Source organism: Pezoporus occidentalis, unplaced genomic scaffold, assembly GCF_034315485.1.
Source record: "Pezoporus occidentalis ecotype Australia unplaced genomic scaffold, CSIRO_AGI_Poc_V1 ctg266, whole genome shotgun sequence".
NCBI lineage: Eukaryota > Metazoa > Chordata > Aves > Psittaciformes > Psittacidae > Pezoporus > Pezoporus occidentalis.
In genome coordinates, this window is record NW_026914567.1 from 134557 (window position 1) to 154726 (window position 20170).

A 20170-nucleotide genomic window follows, 5' to 3' on the forward strand; every position below is an offset into this window, starting at 1 on the left:
TTAACAGCAATAGAACAAGTGGTGGTGGGAGCATGGGCTGCGGGATGGACCCCAGGACCACCAACTGCTGCATCCTCTGAAGGAGCAGGATGCAGAAGGTGGTGTTCTGTTGGTTGGTGCCTGGGATGCTCCCACTGCCCAGGTCAAAGCCGGAGCCTACCTCTGGGGGTAAAATAAAGCTGGCAAAGCAGCAGCATTCCCATAGCATGGACCAGGCAGCCCGGGCTCCCATCTCGTGACTGGGGGCACAGGGACCTGCTCCGTGTCCCCTGCAGACCCGGGCGATGGGACACAGCAGAGCCGGTGCGCTCGGGCAGGGTTACCGAGGCCAGGAGAGCCGGGATCCGGGCGGAATCCAGCCTGGAGCAGCAGGGGCTCTCCCGGAGGGCTCCCGGGGAGGGTGAGCGCAGGGAGGAGCCGGAGTGACGGAGGAAACGGGAGTGGGTGGGAGAACAAAGAGCTGCGGATGCCGAGAGCTGCGCTGGGGACGGGGAAGATGGAGGGAGCGGAGGCACCGAGTGCATGGGGGACGCTGCAGGAGGGGATGCGAGGCTGGAGCTGGCTCCGGGAGAGCAGGAGAGGTCCCGGCTCTGCTGCCTTCCTTAGGGACCAGGGAGAAAGGAAGGGAGGAATCCAGGCTTCAAAGCAAAGAGCAAACCCCAACCCCTGCTCAGCCGCGCTGGGGTGGGAGAGGACATGGAGGAGCCCCAAAACACGGCGGGCTCAGTGGTTCCTCCACGCTGCTGAGCAGCACAGAGCCCCTCTCACTGCTCATTGCCCCAGCCCCTGCTTCCAGGAGTGAGTAATGCTGAACCACAGCTAGCTCAGGAGCTCTCCGGGGATCCTTCTGAGTAACAGGAATAGTTGTGATCCGCATAATTGGCATGATGGGATTCTGCATCACGTTGCTGAACTCGGGGAAGCACATGGGGCAGTGCCACCAGCTGATGCATCGCACGGCGGCAATGGGTGCTGGAGGACCTTTAGGCGCTGCCTTCCCCTGCAGAGGGCTGGCTCACAGAGAGGAGGCTGAGGGGCAGGATCAGGTCCCACTGCCACCTCCTGCCCCTGTCACCTCTTCCGTTCAGAGCCACCGTAGTCCCCAGCCCCACACCACCCTTGGTCACGTTTGCTGGTTCCACGGCCACACCGGATGGGCTCAGCCAGGCTCCCACTGCCACATCCAGCTCCCATCCTGCTGCAGAAACACCAGGGCTCAGGCTGAAGCACACGATGCTCAATTCCCACTGCTCCTCATCCAGTCCTCCCCCATGGCACCTCCAGCCTTCCCGCTCGGATGCGCTCACGCAGGGGCATTGTCTCAAAGGCAGAGGCACGGCCCTGCTCTGGTCTCCGCTCACTTCCTCCCCTGGCTCGTTAATCATGCACTGTCAGGCTCTGGCTCCTTCCAGCCTGGCATCGGCTCTCCCACGCTGCCTGCACCCGGGTGGCATCCGAGGGCCGGGGCCCACGGGTCCCAGCGCAGCCCTGCAGGGACACCCAGCTCGTGCCCACGGCCTCAGGAGCCGCATTCCCGGGAAACCCGCAGCGGGACGGGGTGAGCCCGTGGTGACCCCCACTTCCCGGGGCTCCTTCCACCGCCCGGGACCTGGATTCCGGCTCTCCTAGGGCAGGGCAGGCGCTGCTGAAGCGTTTCAGCCACCACCAAGCACCAAGCACCAAGCACCACCATCCACCGAGAGCTCCCGTCCCACACCCAGCGCCAGCAAAGGTCACATTCCCAGCCTGAGCCGCGGCTCTCACAAACCTGCTTTGTTCCCAGCACTGCTCCAGTCAGGAAATCTAGGGACTGCAGTGACAGGACAAGGGGTAACGGGTTCAAACTGAAACGGGGGAAGTTTAGATTGGATAAAGAGGAAATTCTTTCCTGTGAGGGTGCTGAGGCACTGGAATGGGTTGCCCAGGGAGGCTGGGAATGCTCCATCCCTGGCAGTGTTCAAGGCCAGGTTGGATGAGGCCTTGGGTGAGATGGTTTAGTGTGAGGTGTCCCTGCCCATGGCAGGGGGTTGGAACTGGATGATCTTAAGGTCCTTTCCGACCCCGACTATTCTATGGTTCTATGGAACTGCGTGGAGTTTTCTTCCCCTCTCTTCTGTTCCCCACAGCTGAGCTACCAGAACCGGGGCTCGCCTCTGCCAGAGCCTCTTCCATCGCCCCCGTGACCCAGCACAACCTGGGGCCACTTAAAACATGACAATGGGGAAAAGGAAGGGGCCAGCGGCTGGTTCCGAGCGCGCAGGCAGGGCAGGAGGGGTTGGCGCTGCCAAGGCTTTGAGCGCACAAGAAGTCACCATCACCAGTGTGACCCCAAGGGTGGGAGCACCACGGCCACTGGGCGCAGGGCAGGGGGTGGGCGGTGATGAAGAGGAGGAGGGAGATGGAAGAACGCCCTGCAAAGCTCTGTAAAGAAGTGCCTGGCCCTGACTTGGGGTTTGGTGGGGAGGGTGGAGGACAAAGGACGCATCCAGGTTGTTCCCAGCAGGGTGGAACTGAGGGTTGCTGCTGGGGGGGGACAGAGCAGGGATGCAGGGATACAGGGGCAGCTCTGCCCAGTGATGCTCCTCAGCACTGCAGAGCTTGGGGGCCGTGTCGGGGGGCACAGGCAGCCCCCGGCTCCCCAGGCAGCGCCGCCATCCAGCTGTGTTGGCATAGAAACTGCCAGGGCTCTGCCACCGCCTCCCACGTTACACAACCCAATTACACAGCAGTGAAAGGGCTGCTGCCACTTAATGGCGAGGAGGGAGAGGCTCCCAGGCTGCCGGGGGGACAGGGAGGCCTTGCCCCCAAACCAGCTCCTAGACAACGGCCAGAGCAGCGCCGGGGTGGGCTGCGGGGCAAGAGAACAGAGCCCCAGCGAGGGAATGAGCCACGACTCCGCTGCCTCCCGGACACCAGGAGCCTATTTAAAGGCAGCGGCGCTTGCATAACAGCGGCACTAATTCCCTCTCCCCCACAGCCTCATGTGTCCACCCATTGGCAGCAGGAGGCTCTGTGCAGGCAGAGCCCACCCTGCTCCCCCCCGGCACAGGGACCGTCTCTGCAGAGGAGCAGGGGACAGGGGCCCTTCCCCAGCTGCTGCCACACAAGTCATGTTAAAGGCCACGGTGGCTGGGTCCGGCTGGAAGCACCACAGAGGCTCCGGGAGCCATCACCAGCTCCTGTAAATGCTCAGGGACTGGAATCCATCATCACCGTCACCCGAGCCGTGTGTGTGAGGGGCAGGATTGATGCGGTGTCCATCCCATGGCACAAACCTCGCAGCGCCTCCGGCACATTGCTGCCTCAATGACACGGGAGGACACTCCTGTTTAAGCCAACATCTGGCCAAGCACAACACAGCTGGAAGGGCTCCACGCCCAGCTCCCGCTGCGGGGGCCGGCTCCCACCCCGCTGCCCCAGCTGAACGGGTACGAGGCAGCGTTCACCATTAACACCGCTCAACGCAGGCACCTGCGCTCCCCGGGCACAGGAACCCCGGCCCTGGCAGGGGCTGAGCTGCCACCAAGGGTCCGGGTGGGAGAGACCCGGAGGCCTCCCACTGCCTCCGTCAGTAGGAGATGGAAACCCAAACCAATGAGGAAGTAGTGGGGGGCAAAGCCCCAGCTCAGCACACCCTGGGCGAGGGGCCCTCGTCCTGTGCCCACAGTGGAGCAAGCACAGAGGTGGTCCTGAGCTGTGGCACCCTGCAGACCTGTGTGGGTTTTGAATGGTACCGACCCGCAGGGGGCTGGAACTGGATGAGCTTTAAGGGCCCTTCCAAGCCAGACCAGTCTGGGATTCCACGGTGGAAGAGACTCAGCCCAGCTCAGCCGTCCGTGGCACCACGGCTGCGGTTTCACGGGAGCCCTCCTGGGCAAACAGGGTGGTTTCTCTACCACACACAGAGCCTGTCCCGAAATTTCCTGCCACATCTCCCCCAGGAGCAGGGGGTGGGAAAGGGGAGGAGGGAGGCAGCGCCTCCAGCACAGACACCGTGAAAACACGAGCCTGGAAGAGGGATGGGTGCAACCCTCAGAAACCCTTTATTGTTAGAGCACACGCAGAGGTCACCACCCCTCCTGGCTCTTCCTCTCCAGGAGACGCACGCAATGTGGTTGGTGCAGGGATCGCAGGAGGAAGCCGCTGGCAATCTGCTCCCAACTTTCCTATTAGTTCTGTGAGCGGCCTCGTTGCTGCATTAACAAATACCAGGGGCTGCATCAACCCCTTCAGCGCTAACCCCACTGCCTCTGCACCAGCCTCCTCAGGGATGCTGGCTCCTGCCCGTGCCAGGACGCTCCTGAGAAAGCAAAGTGGAGCGCACAGGCTGGGGGTGCTCCCTCCTCCTCCTCAGGGATGCGCCAGGGTTTGCACAGTGGGAGCAGCAAGAGCTGTGCTCCGGGAAAGGTCCCTTCAGGAGCTCACGGCTGAGGCCGCCATTCCCCCCTATGGGCTACAAAGGGAACAGGGCACGGGCGAACGCGGGGGGACCGGGCCAGCGAGGAGCGAAGGAGCCGCGCAGGAGAAACGTTGGGACAGAGCCAGGGCGCTGCTGGGGACAAGGCTCCCTCTGGTGGGCACAGTGCGCATTGCAGGAGCCGTGCCCGGAGGGGAACAGCCCCGGAGCGCAGAACCGGGCCCGGCCCAGCCCTGCCGGGTGCTCAGCGCACTCAGCTCAGCCCCAAGGCTCGCTGTAAACCCATCCCAGGGGAAGGTGCTGGCTAAAGCTGTCCTGGTCAGTAAACACGGGCCGAGGCTTTGCTGGGACACGTTGAGGGCGGGGTGGGACTGAAAGCGCTGCGGCTCCCAGGTGCAAAGCGCCCCGAAGCCACACGCACGTGGGAGGAGGAGGATGCCCCGGCTGGTCTTTGGAACGGAAGAGAGATGACACAGAAAGGACGAGTCGAGAACAGAGCTGCTGCCGGCCCATCACCACACAGAGAGCAGCACAGCCTCTGGGAATACTTATTATTGTCTAGCACCAGATCACATAACCCCAAAGGCAGCCACAAGAAGTCTCCCAGGACGCGCTGGTCCTTCTTCTGCTGTCACAGAAACCGGGACTAAGGGTTGTGGCGTTGAGAACATAATAAATAAAGATGTGCAGTGTCCTGAAGAGCAGCTGCAGGCCGGCAAGTACAGCTTGTGTCCAAGAACAGCCACATCTGCCCACCGCCTGCCTGGCCAGGCAGCGTTCCAAACCCCTCACCCGTGCCGACCCCGCGCCGCCACGCCGCGGGAAGCACCGGCCCATCCACAGCATGGATGGAACTGCTCTGCCCTCTGCTCGCTGAGCACTCGTTGGAGGGTTGATCTAAGAAGCTTCATGTCAGGTACAGAACGAGCCTCACGTTTATCCCAGCCTGACCTTTCCTGTCTCCGACCCTGCAAGGGAATATCAGACACGAGCCGGCAACTGGAAACAGAATGGATCCCGGCCCAGCGGAACGCTGCAAAGGTGAACTCTGGCACTGGTGCAGAGCCAGGCAGGGATGGCTCCTGGCTCCCAACGCAGGCACAAGACTTCTTGCTGGGATTTGAAGAGGCTCATCAGGTTCCTGTCACCCCGAGGTCTCACTCGGCACGATGAGTGCAGGCAGATGGACCAGGATCCCAGTGGGAATGGTTACCAAGCGCCCCTGTCTCATGGCCAGCACAGGGCAGCTCATCACCTGCACCGAGATCCGGCTTTTCCTGTGTTAGCATCACTGCTGAGGCATCCTCTGACCTTTGCTCAAGTGAAAACACCTCACTCATGAGCTGGCTTTACACAGAACCGGTTCCAACCCGCAGCATGAAGTGTCACTGCCTGCGGAAGCTCAGGCTCGCTGCCTCCTTCCAGGCTGCCTGTGCCCCTCCAGAGCCTCATACACCCCAGCCAGTCGGATCTGCACGAGCACAAGGGACACCAGCAGCTGCTCCACAAACAGGATCAGAAGAAGGAAAGCGAAGGACTGAGGGCAGAGCAGACACCAGCGTGGTCTGGAGGGCTCCGAGGGCAGCGGTTTGTTCTTGCCCAGCCATTTCAAACACTCCGTTGCTCCAAGGGTGGCATCTCCCGGGGATTCAGTCAGAGCAAAGGCAGGTTCTTCACTGAGATCAGACCTAGAGAAAGCACGTGGCTTCCCAAGTTGAGGAGCTGCTGTTTAACCCCGTGACGGCGCAGCTGAGTGACTTCAGGGTTTGAGTTACAAAAACAGAAAGCACTAGAAAATAATCTTGATACAAGAGCAATGATGAGCTGAGGTTCCCCTCCCCGCACAGGGAATCCTGCTCCACATCTGCCCAGCACAGCTGGGTGCTGCCAAGGCATTGCTTGTTCCCAGCACACGCTGGGATGGCAAACTGTCCCCGGTGAAAGGTATGTGGGGGAATCCCCAGCAGCAGGAGTTACGATGCTGCCACCAGCTCTGGCTTTGGCCTGTTCTTGATGGGTGATGCTTCTGTGGAAGAAAAAGAACTTTGTTACAGAAACAGGGAATGCAAATGAGCTCCAGGCATCTCCTGGGGAGGAACCAGGACTTGGGAACAGGAGATGTAACAAAAAGGAATTCCTGAAGAGGAATGAGCAGATGCCAAGTGAGCAGAGACAGAGCCTTGGGTGCTCTTAATGCAAAGGGTTGGTGGGGTTTGTCAGAGCCATGTGGGGGAACAGCCCAGATGAACAGGGCTTCCAACCAGAGGGTTTGTGCTCCTTCACAGTCACTGAGGCAATACTTACACTAGGAGAGGGTCTCAGAACTGAGAAGTAAGAGAAGCCAAAGCTGCAGGGCACGTAAAGCATACCTGGGATCTTCTCTGGAAGTGGCTCAGAAGGAACTTCTGGAAGCTCCATCTGTTCCTGCAAGAACATGGAAGACAACACATGACACATATCTGGTGGTGGCACTGACCCCTGCAGTGATTAGCCTGAATTATTGACACAATAACTGGGCATAAACAGGAACAACTGAGATCTCAGGGGGGATAAGATAAGCTATTGAGAATGGGAAAAGATCCTTTCTCCCCTATTACAACCAGCTTCCTGAAAACGTGGGTTTACAGTGGTTACATCAGTCCTACCTGAGTAATAGCATTTAATTCTTCTAGAATGGCATCTTCATCCTCCTCTGTCAGGCTGCCAGCCAGTATCTCATCTATTTGCTGTGAAAGAGAGGATGAGAAAGGCTCCAGTAAACAACAGCGCAGCAGAAGCAGCTCTCAGGCGTGTACCACGGAACCAGCGTAACGGGGTACCCAGGAAAACTAACAGCTACATCACCTGCAGGCAACTGGGGTTTTACGCCTGATCTGAGTGCCTTTGAAATAAGGCTGGGAGCACCTCGCTCCTCAGAGAAGCTCTGTATGGCAGGGAGCTGCTCACAGCTACTCACACACACAGTACATACCCTCTGGTACTCCACAGCATCCTGGGTTTCACCTATTATTCTTTCTACTTCTTCTATTGACATAACCTGAAGAAAAGAACCAAAACCCAGACGTGAGTGAGGTCTGCAGGGTAACGGCTACAAACAGGCAGGACTCTGCCAAGTCCAAAGCCTGCTCAGCCAGCCCGGTCCCACCAACCTGGTGCATCTTGTGCAGACATTCATTGCCTACTTTCAGGCCCTCGATGACCTTCATTTCGATCTGGGTGAATTCAATATCCTGGACCTGAAACAGAAAGGAGAAGGGGAAATGTCAGGGGCTGCCATGCTCCCGTCGCTGGCCAGGTACAGACTGCAGCGAAACCAGAGGAACTGCAAGCAGAAAGCAGTCAAGAGCCCTTTCCCTGTCAGTAGTTACGAACACACACACAAAGCCTCAGCACAGGCAGCTGTAAGAGCACACCCAACACCTGTGCCTGATTTCCAGCTGACAGCCTAAGCTGAGGCCACAGCTTCCACAGCCACCCAGAGCACACACCCCCATTTCTGCAGCCCGGGCACTGAGGGGAGTTTCTCCAGCAGCTCTCCACACCCTGAGGAAAGCTTTAGTAATCTACCAACCACACGTTTCACACATGCCCTGCCCTAGAGAGTCAAAGCACGCTCACTGCTTTAGGGAAGAGTCACTGCGCACGCATGATTCCAGGGAACTTCAGGGATATCTGCCCTGTGGACAACATCCCAGAGCTCCAATAGCGCTTGAGAGTCAAAATGTGATCCCATGGATGCAGAAGGAACGCCAACCCCAGCCCTGGGTCCTCACTCACCATCCGCTCCAAGTTGCTGATTTGGTTTTCTGTTCTATCTAGAAGTTGCTCTTGGTAACGCTTCTTCTTCAGCAAGAGCATGGCTTTCCTGGGGAAAAGAGGAGGAAAACCCCCAATGAAAGCAAAGCAGCCTATAAAAACCCCATCCAAACCGCACGTGTTAAGTGCTTTCTCCAGAAGAGCCTGAAGCCAGGCGCAAGTTAAGTGACAGCTCCCAACTGTCCTTAAGTGACAGCTCCCAACTGTCCTTAAGTGACAACTCCAAACTGTCCTTAAGGGACAGCTCCCAACTGTCCTTAAGGGACAGCTCCAAACTGCTCCTGGGAAGGAAGAGTCAGGATGAGCAAATTCACCGCCCATCCACAAAGCCGGCCACTGCAATTGCAAGCGTACGCGCTGGGGTAACGGGAATCGACCCCTTGCACAAGGAGCTCTGGACACCCACGGCCGTGGCAGCAACGCGGCCGCTGCTGGGATAACCCCGCTGCGGCACGGGGGCCGTCTCGCCCGGCCGAAGCCCAAAGCTTTAAACCTCCCTTCCGCAAGGAGAGCCCCGACCCGCGCCGCTGCCTCCGGCACCCGCTCCCCGCCCTGCGCTCACTCTTTCTTGCCGTCCTTCAGCAGCTGCCGGGCGAGCGCTCGCTCCCGCTCCAGGTTCGCGTTTATCCGCCTCTGGTACTGCTTCAGCTTGTCCCGCTGCTGCTTCAGTTGCTGCAGGAGACAGCCCCGGGGCGGGCGGCCCCGCTCACAAGCCGGGCCCCCACAGCTCCCGCCCCGCTCGCACAGGCCCGGCCGCCTCCGCCGTGCCCCCGGGGCCGTCCTCAGCGCACCGCGGCCGCGCCACCGCCCCCCCGCCCCTTCGTCCGCGGGGACCCGCTCGGGGCCGGGCCCGCGCTCACCAGCACCGCCTTGTCCTGCTCCGTGACGCGGCTCCGCCGCTTCCGCCCGAAGAGGTTCCCCATGGCCGAGCCGCCGCCGCCGCCGCCGCTCCGGGCTCCGCTCCGCCCCGGCCCCGCTCCGGCCGCGCCCCGCAACGGCGGCCGCGCACGGCCCGGCCCCGCAGAACGCGAAGGCGAAAGAGAGTGCGGCGCAGGGAGGCGCAGGGGCCACTGGAGGGCGCTACGGGAACGGGCAGGAGAGCGGGGATACGGGGAGGAAAGGGGGGTACCGGGGATGGGGATGCAGGGGATGGGGATGGAGGGAATGGGGATGCAGGGGATGGGGATACAGGGGATGGGGATGCAGGGGATGGGGATGGAGGGAATGGGGATGCAGGGGGTGGGGATGCAGGGGGTGGGGATGCAGGGGGTGGGGATGCAGGGGATGGGGATACAGGGGATGGGGATGGAGGGAATGGGGATGGGGATGCAGGGGATGGGGATGCAGGGGATGGGGATGATGGGGATGGAGGGAATGGGGATGGAGGGGATGGGGATGCAGGGGATGGGGATGCAGGGGATGGGGATGCAGGGGCTGCACTGCTGCAGGAAATGTGATGGGGCAGAAGGAGCCAAACCGCTCCCAAGTCCAGAGCAATTCCGCCTCTCCCTTCCCATCGTGTTCCACAGCTCAACCATGTCCCACAGCCCCTGTCCCCCCAAGTCTGCCCGGGACCTCCCCCCTACAACCAGCCCCTTGTCTGCAGGGAAACCGCCCAGAAACACAGAGCCCATCACCTAAAATCTAACTGAGGCCACATCTCCCCCCTCCTGCCCCAGGAAACGATCCTCAGACCGGGAAGTGTTTCTGCATTTATTTTTTATTAACCATTTATTTGTTGGTAATTGTTTTACTCTCACATTACAATCGTGTGGGGTTCTTTATATATTTTTTTATTATTATTTTATTTTTTTAAAATAAATAGAGATAAGTGAACTTTTTAGGTAGGATGCTCTGCGGATCCTTGGTTAAACTTCATGATTGAAACCTCTGCGGCAGCCCTGTGACAGCACAGCCCTCAACACGCACACGCTCAGATGAAAGCTCGACAGGCCCAGCCAGTTAAAAACCCTTCCTCCTGGCCTCAGCTCCTCTCGGGAGCTCCAGCTTCCACCTTCGCCCGCTGCCAGGGAGTCCCTGTTCCCTTCAGGAGACACTGATAGAAGTTAAAAACCTAGGGGGTTCTAAGCTGTGCATGTTAATGGGTTACGTGCAGCTCCCATGCCCCGGCTCTGCGCTCATCAGCTCCCAGCATGGGCAGGGTGGAGGAGATGCTGGGACCGAGGTCGGAGCAGCACGGGAGCGGGTTGGGAAGAGACACAGCTCTGTTAGACCGTAATTCACTTTTGGTAACTCAGAAGTGGACTTTTAGGTAGTTTTGCTTATGGTTAAAGCCTTTGATTCATCATCCTGTGAAGGGGCCCCCGGCCTCCCTGCTCCAGGGGGGACAATGACAGTGCTTAGGACAAGGATACAGCACCCAGCCTTCAGCATCCGCTCCTCTGCTGTGGCTCAGGGTCCCTCACCAGAGCCAGGCACGCTGTGCAGGCACCACGGCAGAGGTGAAGCCTCCACTGCACAGGGAGAGACCGTTTCTGGCAGCCTCATCGCTGGCAGAGGTTGCTGGGAGCCTGCAGATTGGCTGGAAGGAAAACTGGGAATGCCTGCACTCCGCAGGTCAACCTTTGCACTGTGCAAGTTCTGTTCTTGGCCAGCTGAATCACACCTCAGCAGCCCCTGGGAGAAAAACTGTCCTTTGGCTTTGCCTCCCCCTTCCCCACACCCCTCCCCGAGCCCACCTTGGATTTCAAGGGACAGAAACATTCATTATTAGACATGGAAGGTGTGGGAGGTGGAGCAGGCTCTCCCCTGGGGAGCTCAGACAAAGCTGTTCTGCTCAAAGCAGGATGACCTGCAGTCTTCCCCCCTTAGTGATTCTCTTGTGCTCAGACCACGTGTGGTTATGTGCTCAGTTCTGCAGGGACACAGAGGCCACAGGCACCTTCACATGGTGTGTGCAGCTGTGTACCCACAGCAGCGAGTGTCCAAATCCTCCTGAGCATCACCTTCCTGGGTATCAGCCCATCAGAATGAATGAAAGCCCTGGAGCTCCCTCACTGCTGGGCAGAGCTCCGAGGCATCAACGTGTTTGTGGAGCTCACCATGGGCAGAAGGACAGTGACCGTGGAAGCAACAGTGACCAAGATACCCCAGAGCCCCCACCACTGTGTGACCTGCTGGAGAGTGCTTAAAGAGTGACTTGCTCCACGTGTGTTGGGATGTTGGAGATGTTCAGTCTCTTTCTTCCCTCTTCGTCCTGTATGTGCAAGATTACAGCACGCTGGCATCCTGCCCTGCTCCTGTCATCTCCTCAAGCCCTTTTCTTAGATTCTCTACCTCCCCTTGCCACCAAGTCTCCTTCTGTCTTTGCTTCCACTGGAGAGGATGCTGCAGAGCGGACGAGGTCCATGCAGAGGAGACACTTTCCCACCTCCCTCGCTGATGCTCCGTGCAGGAGCGTGTACACTGTTCTGCAGATGGACAGGTCAGGCCTCGTTGCACTGTCCAAGGAATTCCTGTTTGGCAGAGGGTAGGCAGCAGCTGGAGGGGTCCCATGGTCTGGTTGAACGCACAGAGCTGTAGGTGAGTCCTGACTCCAGTCCTCAGAGCAACCTATGCCCCAGCAAAACAAAGAAACGAAGACTAAAGCAGAAAGCCCTTTTCAAGGGTATTGCCTCATCCAAGCTCAGGAGCCGTGTTCCTAACAGAGAAGCCAACCACTGGAAACAAAAATAAAACGTTCCTTTTCTGTAGCTTTGAGGATATAGCTGGAAAACAAAAAACTGCAACAAAAAAAAGGAGAGTCTCTCTTCCCCTTGTCAAAATCATCAGTAGCTGAGTCAGGAAACGTTCAAGTTACGGGTTGCAGCAGCAGCCAACACGAAACATTCAAGTCGATAATTTCACTATGTACATGATGGTGAGACACGGCCCTGCCCGCTGGGACTCGCTCCAGCGCCGCTGCCCCCAGCGCTATCTGATCCGCTTCTCCACCGAGTACACCGAGATGTAGTAGTCATTGCTCCCGACTGCCAGGTGGGGCTGTGGAAGGAGCACACGGGGATGAGTGTCCCGGGGTCCCGCAGCACCGAGGCACATCACAGCTCACATTTCAGCACTGACGCCCAGATGCTCAAAGGCTCTGAAGTGCATCTGCGGACGCAGCGCTGACGGCATTCCTGCCAGCACCCACCTCATCCCAGCGAGTTATAGCCCCATTTCAGCCAGAGGGGAAAATGATGGGACTATTACTTGCCAACTGCTAACATAATTTTTCTAAATGGCTGCAAATCTGCTTGTTAGGAGCAGGCTGAGAATTAGCATTCACTGCACTGAGAGCCCCGGCACAACCCCAGCACAGAGACCCAGGCTCGCCAGGGCTGTGTGTGCATCTGCGAAGAGTAAAACATCACAAATGATTACCCACGTCCTTCTCCATCCCTCACACTGTGGGACAGCAAAATCACCCCTTAGCTTCTTGCAAAGCAGCCTTTCAAAGCCAAGGAGAGGAGCTTTCCTTTACCCTTACTGTCCTCAGGATGTACAACAGATCCCAGGCAGTAAAACACTGTCCCTCTCCCTGCCCAGCTAATACCAAACCATCACAGGACAGCCCAGCTCCTCCCTCCTCCCCTCCAGGCCCTTTATCTTTCCCATTACACATTAAATATTTGTGTTCTGATCTGCTGCCTTCTAAAGTAACTCTAATTAAGCAGCAACCAGATTTCCCTCTAACGAGGGCTGCAGCCACCTCAGTTGGGCCATATTCTGAATTTCGTTTTTACTCTCATTCACTCTGGACTGATCAGCTTACGCCTTTCATTTCTGCAGTTCATCTCCCTGACGTGCATTCCCCTACCTCACAGCATCAGGTCTTCCTAAAGCCTTAGGTAAGGTGGTGTCAAAGCAGCCCCAGAGACCTGCGGCTGAGCCTGTGTCTGTGAGGGAGGCAGCACGGAATAAATCAGCACATCAACTTGTGTGTGCTGGAAGTGAGAGACTGCACCTCTCCAGGCAGCTCCTGGCAAACTCCCCTTGGAGAACTCCTGTGGCAAGAGCTACGTCCTCAGGAAACCAGGCTGGGCAGCAGCTCTGTGCTGGAGGAGTCTCCTCACCCTTCCCTCTGCCAACATTTACATGAACTGAGAAATGCAAATTCCCAAATCCAAGAAGAAGGAACACAGACCCAGTGAGGATGGAAAGCCAGGCAGCTGATGGCTCCCACTCTCTGTCCCATAAAGCCATCGTAGTATTTGATGTTGTTGATCAGCTCCCCGTTTCCATTGTAGATTGCAGTGAACTGGTTCATGGAGCCACTGGAAGGGAATCAAGAGAACATGGTGTCACCCAGGACGTGGTAACGTTACCCGCATGTGACACACGAGGGGAAGACTGTGCATCACCACTCCAAGGCACCAGCGCAGAGGTTTCACTAGGGATAAAATTCCTGAGCTGCCAACATGGGAAAGAAACTGCACTGTGTGTGGTGAGGTTAAACCAAACGACAACCCCAACCAAACCCCATGAGCCATGTCTGGGGAGACAAACTGTCCTCCCTGGGGATGCAAGAGATGGAAGCAGAACTTACCAGGCAAAGAGGTTAGCTTGTGGGTGAATGTCAAGGGCCGTCAGCCCTTTGACGATCTGAAGGACCTTCATGGACTCTGGCATCCGGGGGTCAAAGAACCGCACATCGCCGTTCACACTACAACACAGGAGTGCCACAGCGTCAGGCTGCCCCCAGCCAGCCCCCAAAGCCCAGGAGATGCCTGTCTGTGAGCCGAGCACCTCCATCGGGAAGATCAGGAGAGAGAAGATGCAGCCTTTGCCTTCTGCATCACTACGGCTCAGTTCCCACCAATGCCACTGACATTTGGTACCATCCACAAGGCATTAAGTGCTTTGCAAGCAGCTCTGCCCTCAGGAGTGAGCTGTTATTACTTTCATCACTTACAGCTCACCGCTGAGTGCGAGTGCCACTACTGGTATGTCATACTCAATACACCAAACTGCACGTCAGGCCCGAATTCCTTCTCCTTTTCACGGTAGGAAATTGTATTAGAGAACTCTAACCAGATGGGATCTGCCAGTTCCATCCATTACACCAAATGTCTGGTCACAGATGCACAAACCCTCATGTCTGGCCACAGATGCACAAACCCTCATGTCCAAAGCACTCTGTGGGCCAGATGTAACAAACAGAACACTCAGGCGATGGTTCCATCCTATTAATAACAGCACCAGGGGAAAGCAATGATGGCAGGGACAGGATTCTGTGCTTAGCAGATCAAGCACCTTTCAAACACCCATGATTTCATTTTGCTAAGTCATCTCTCTCAAATACATCAGCAGAATCACATTTGTTTGATGTGAAGAGGGTGCATCTTTCCTACAGCCCTGGACCACGGACTGAAGGTTTTTGCTGCGGTGCATCTGTCGTGAGCTCCTTGTAAGGGACTGGTCAAGTGGTGCACAGAAAGACAGAAAGGTGTCTTACAGAAATGAAATATGGAATCCATAACATGGATCTTGCTGGCAGCAGCAGTGAGGCTTCTGGCACCATGGCTTTGAAAGGGTTATTTTTTCCAAGTCACTGATGGCCTTACAACTGTGAATCACCCCACAGAGCTCACAACAAAAGCATAAAGAAGCACATTGCCTCCAGTTTCTTTACCTCTGGAATACCTAATACTGCTCAAAAGGCTGTTCTACAGAATTACTTACAGCATCACAAGAGCTGCAACTCCAGCTGCCACATAATTAAATTCAAGACAAATTAAACTTGAGGTTGATTTAGATTCTAAAGACTTGATGGAAATACTGTTTGAGGGAGATCAAATAGATGGTAAATTCATTTAAAGCTTGGAGTCTTTATTGACTTGAAAATGGTTCTGAAGGCATTGGAAAACCATGCAAGAGCTTTAAAATGGAAGTGAAGGTCTGTGATGAGGGGACTATGTAGAAAACAAATCCCGGTTGACTTCTTGCTGCCTGTTACTATTTAACAGTAGCTAAGCTACAAAACCAGGATATTCTGAAGGTGTTTAAGGTCATTTTCTAGCAGCAGGGTTGGCCTGATGGAAGCAGACCTGCTGGTGGCACTGTGGTGGCACTAGCACACAGATTGAGGTGGTTGGACCCAATATGACACAGTCAACCAGCACCAGGCAATGGAGAATGTCCTCAGAACCACCAGTCCTGCACTACTAACTCCTGCCTCTGGTCTGGAGAAAGAGGTTCAGAGCAGCTCAGGTTGAGGCTGAGAGAACTGCTCCACAAGCCACACAACACCTTCAAGGTTGTCAACCCCTCACTACACCCTAACACTGGTCTTTCTTGGATCTTGCTGTCAACTGAAGAAGAGAGTAAATGGGAGAAACTGAGAGCAAGGGGCCTTGCTCAACAAACCCAGCTCCTTTGGGATGAGATCTGACCTGTCTTTTGAAGCACACCGTTTTCTCATGTCTCTTCAATTCAGAACAAAGCACCACAGGCTGAGAAGGGCACTGAGGAGAGGGAAAAAACGAGCTCCAGACTGCTCTGGCCACAGATACAGGCCTGACCCTGGGACTGCTGAGGGAGATTACAGAAAGGAAGATTAAAAACTCTAATATGTGAGCTCCACAGAACTGGCAGCTGCATCTCATAATCCTGCGCTGGAAATCTTCACCCGTTTGTGCTGCCCCATCCCCTGCCTCAGGAATGCTCTGAATCCCACAAAATTCCTGTTTATTTTCAGTTTGTCATCAAGAAGGAGCCCTTCTGTGTGCAAACACCGGCTTTGTGGCAGTAACTCATACTCTGCTGTTCTTTAAGGGCCACGCAAGTATATGCTGCTCGTTCCACAGCATTTACCAGGCAGGAGAAACGGATTTTCATGTAGAAAATTGCCAGACAGAGAAGTGATCCTGCGCAGCAATATGTCCAACAGATGCACCTTCCATCTTCCCGCTCATGTTCCCTCTCCAGTGACACCACGGGGATGTTGGCAATGAAGAACAACCACCCATAAGACATACTATATCTAGCTCAGGTTTCTGGTTCACTCCATTCCTCCCTCACGCCTCGTGACAGTGATTTCAGCAGACGCCTTCTTGTTTACTCTCAAACCACTCTGAGAGGCTTCCAAGGGAAGCTTCACATTTCATTTTGCCTTCCCTCCACCACGTTTGGAGCAGGAGTTAATCACCGAAGCAAATACCAACCTGAAGAGCTTTATCCTCTCAGCTTGTGAAGTACCAGAGGCGAAATTGAAATAGAAAAGCAAAGTGTGTTGAGGAAGAAAAGAGCTCTAACGTTCCAGCCCGTTACCTGACGCTCATGATGTTGCCTTCAGGATGTTTCTGCAGGTATGCTTTCACCACCCAGGCTGTGTGCTCCCGGTAGGTCATGACGCGGCTGAGGAACAAGCACAGAAACGTTGTGAAGGGGACGAGGAGGACGGAAGGTGAGGAAGGAGAAGGTGAGGGGTGAGTAGAGGGGAAGGACGGGGGTTACCATTCACTCAGAGCCATCCTCCTGTCGAAGACGCGGATGGAGCCGTCCCCCAGCCCCGCCACGATGAGTGAGCGGTGAGAATCACACGAGAGGCTGGTCACACAGCTGTCTGCTCCAGTGGGGATGTCCTGAGGACAAAGCACAGCCACGCCACACTCAGACTCCGTCTTCAAGGCACTACGGTCTTACGTACGCTGGGCACTCTGTACAGACACAGGGTGCCCAGAGAAGCTGTGGCTGCCCCATCCCTGGCAGTGCTCAAGGCCAGGTTGGATGGGGCTTGGAGCAAGCTGCTCTAGTGCAGCTTAAGGTCTGCTCCAACCCAAATCATTCCGTGACTCCAAGATTCTAAGCAGCACAGGGAAGCAGGGTAACAATCCAGAGGCAGGCTGGAGCTGCATTAGCTCATTTCACACTTTGGTCCTATTTTTGCTTCCAAGCACATTCACCTTTCCCTGCTGCTGTTCCCAGCTGAGCAACGCAGCTGCTGGTGAGAGGCTCCAGCCTCCAGGGCTGTTCTCAGCAGCTCCTCCACTGCCCAAACCCAGATCCCGCCTTTGAAGACAGAACAATCAGCAGAAGTGAAAATGAAGTACTTGTTTCTTCAGCTACACCTCACATGCTTCCCAAGGAAGGCTTCTGGAGTTCAAAGAGCAGGAAGGAGCCTTTATTGGCTTGGATTGCAGAGCTTCTCTGCTCCTTGTGCTCAATTTCACTTTTCCAGGGTTACTGAGTCAGGAAGTTTCAATCACCTGAATTTCAACAGAGCCCATCTTTGCAATTAGAAAAGAAACAACATGGGTTTAGGTACTTTGGGTGCAATCATTAATCATTGTCATTTAAAGATTTTCACTCCTGAATTCTGCTGTTCCCTAATTTGCATAGAAAAAGTTATATGCGAAAGTAATTAAGATTAACATAAGCTTCATTATCCTGCATTGCAGGGTCAAATGTGGTAATTAATGTTCATTCAAGGATAATTAATTTCTAGGCTTTGCAAACCAGCCTTCCTTCCTTCTGCAGCGCGGTGACTCCATCCCCACAGACCAGCTGCTGCTTCTGCTTGGATTTCTGAGGGACTCTCATTTGAGTTGCACTGACAGGAATGTCTGCAGCATCTCTGCCCCAGTGCAGTGCACAGTACGACTGAAACGCTGTTTAGTGCTGCCTGGGTGCAGCAGTGAGATGTGAGCAGCCCAGGGTGCCCCAGTGCTGACACTGAGGTTGGTGCTGGCAGGTTCATGGGCACCTCCGTGCTCTGACACCTGGATCAGACAACACAGAGCAAACCCAGACCTGAGTCAGACTGGCCCAAGCTGGCAGCAATCCCATGGGCTGCCCGTGACAGGCAGGAACACTCGTGCTTCCATCCTGTAGACCACTGAAGTCCTGACTTAGGTGAGGACTAAGCGGGTACACGAGTGTTCTCCTCACGGATGCAGCGTTCCTGAAACCAAGCCTTTGGCTGGCGGCGTTGCTCTGCTGTTGGCTCCGTGTGCCTCCAGAGATGGCAGCACCACATCCGAACACTGCCACCACCCCACCTCACCGCTGACTTTCCTCAAGAGTCTTTATGCCGTTGATGCCAACGACGCACGACCCCTGCCTGCATCCTGGTGCCTGCCTCTGGCTTTCACCACCTCACCCTTCCCAAACGCTGCTGGGGAATGACAGCAGCAGCTTCCAGGAAGGACCTGACATGCTCACCAAGCACGTGTGGGTTTTCATTTCCCTCCGAACATGCTCTAAGCAGACCTCTCAGCTCTTCCCAGATGACTCTCAGACCCTGTGGCTGTGCACAGGGTAACTCCCCACATGGGACCTGCCCTGGGAGGGGAAAGGGGAATGGGACGAAGAGGCAGGTGTTACCTGTACTTTCATTTCCCGGTCTGTGTCCCAAATCCGGATTATCCTCACATCTCCTGACGTCATCAGGAGCCCGGTTTCTTGTTCCCAGTCAACCACCATTCCTGCTCCTAAGATAAAACACAGGCAGGGGGTGCACGTTACTCTCCGCATCAGCGCAGGCAGAGCTGCACTAATCAGAACACCAGCTCTCGGGACCTCATGGTACAGAAACCAGCATTATTAGAGGAAACACAAAATTACATCCACACGTGCTCCAAATGGGATCGAATCAGATGGTCCTGGATTTGAGTCCAAAACACGTCCCCAAGCTCTCGTCCAGCCTCAGGGCTTAGAGAAGCTGTGGTGCAGATGGGGCCCTAGAGGCAGGTGAAAGCAGCCCTCCATGGACACTGCTGGGGACTGCCACAGGAGTTAATAAATCAGAGAATCATGGAATGGTTTGGGCTGAAGGGACCTTAAGGACCATCTAGGTCCAGCCCCTTGCCTCGGGCAGGGACACCTTTATGCTGCAAAGTCCATCCAACCCCACACCTGTGGGTTTTCCAGGGAGGCTCCCAGTCATACGGTGAAACCACAAACAAAACCCCAGGAGCACCACCGGAGGGACCCAGGCAAGGACTCCGGTTTGTGTGTGCTCCTCGCCTCAGGCAAGGCTCTCCCTCGGCAGAGGCATCCTCCTCCTCCTCACTTCACCCCCTCATCCACACCAAACAGAGCTGCTGGTGCTGGGCAGTGTTTCATAACCACGTGCAGCCTGGAGTCAGGCAGTGCTCTGCAATGCATCAGCACTGCAGGCTCCTGCTGCGAGCCAGCGCAGCCGCCCTCGGAGGGACTCCTCAAGCTCCACTCCACAACTTGCTTGTTCAGAAGGTACAAAGGTGAATTTGTCTTGATTTACAGCTAGGAACTAGCCCCGAGTGGGAAATATAAACCTACCTCTATGTGCTCTGTGTCACTAGAGAGCCATAAGTACATTTTACCAGACCAAACACCTTTACAGGGCACAGATGAGTACAGTGGCATCCTATGAGCACCAAGTTTTCTTCAGAGATGACGAAATGACCTTGCTTTGCACAGATCCAGATACAACATTTTGTCCATCTCCGCTTCCCAAGCATCACATCCAAGCCATTTCCCGATCTTTGCTGCACACCCCTGAGAAGATTACTGACGTTTATTGACAGTCCAGCATCATACTGCAGAAACTCAGGGCTCTCAGCTAAGCTGAGCGCTTGCACCTTTATTTCACGAGTCAAACTGATTGTCACTTCAGCTTGCCTGGTAGCTCAGGGGCTGCTAGAGCCCAGGCAAACGAGCAGGCAGTGATTTAGATGATAAACATCACTGAAGCGATCTGTCATGTTTATGGTCCATGCGACAAGATAAACCTGGCAGGCTGAGACAGACACCGCCATTTCCATCTCTGATGGAGGTAAGGAGGCAACGTGCTCATAGGCAGGTTTAAAGCTCCCGCTTTTCCAGGTGCATTCCCCAGTTTGAAGAAGTGGTTTTCCTCACTTTGATCAGCAGCAAGTCCCCAACCTGCTGCGATTCCCAGTGTCTGCTCTGTGGAGGGGGAGACAGAGGAATGCAGAGCAATCACTGGCATTC

General features: G+C 55.8%; 2 protein-coding genes across 5 annotated transcripts in view; both read right to left on the bottom strand.

Annotated features, from left to right (window-relative positions):
- Positions 1–4903: 4903 nt before the first annotated feature.
- On the bottom strand, positions 4904–9232 carry CHMP6 (charged multivesicular body protein 6). Its single transcript, XM_062624355.1, has 8 exons — positions 9094–9232; positions 8796–8905; positions 8195–8282; positions 7567–7653; positions 7389–7454; positions 7063–7143; positions 6787–6841; positions 4904–6443 (listed from the first exon to the last, which is right to left on the bottom strand). Exons 1-8 carry the CDS (start codon positions 9154–9156, stop codon positions 6391–6393), a joined length of 603 nt encoding a protein of 200 aa, XP_062480339.1. The 5' UTR covers positions 9157–9232; the 3' UTR covers positions 4904–6390.
- A 1587-nt stretch (positions 9233–10819) lies between these two features.
- RPTOR (regulatory associated protein of MTOR complex 1) overlaps positions 10820–20170 on the bottom strand; it is a 112584-nt gene continuing 103233 nt past the window's right edge. For all 4 annotated transcript variants that reach the window (XM_062624359.1, XM_062624358.1, XM_062624357.1 and 1 more), the window contains 6 exons: positions 18560–18666; positions 16691–16818; positions 16505–16591; positions 13782–13898; positions 13380–13509; positions 10820–12235 (listed from right to left, as the gene is read on the bottom strand). In XM_062624359.1, the coding sequence (XP_062480343.1) occupies positions 12167–12235; positions 13380–13509; positions 13782–13898; positions 16505–16591; positions 16691–16818; positions 18560–18666 (638 nt within the window). In that variant the 3' untranslated portion in view covers positions 10820–12166. The remainder of the gene's footprint in view (positions 12236–13379; positions 13510–13781; positions 13899–16504; positions 16592–16690; positions 16819–18559; positions 18667–20170) is intronic.

What these genes read in the sequence shown, in the direction of transcription:
- CHMP6 (XM_062624355.1), bottom strand. Translation starts at nt 9,156, where the DNA reads ATGGGGAACCTCTTCGGGCGGAAGCGGCGGAGCCGCGTCACGGAGCAG. An exon ending in TCAGCAACTTGGAGCGGATG is followed by an intron (nt 7,654 to 8,194) that starts GTGAGTGAGGAC and finishes TTTCTGTTTCAG; the next exon opens with GTCCAGGATATTGAATTCAC. An exon ending in ATGCTGTGGAGTACCAGAGG is followed by an intron (nt 7,144 to 7,388) that starts GTATGTACTGTG and finishes TCTCTTTCACAG; the next exon opens with CAAATAGATGAGATACTGGC.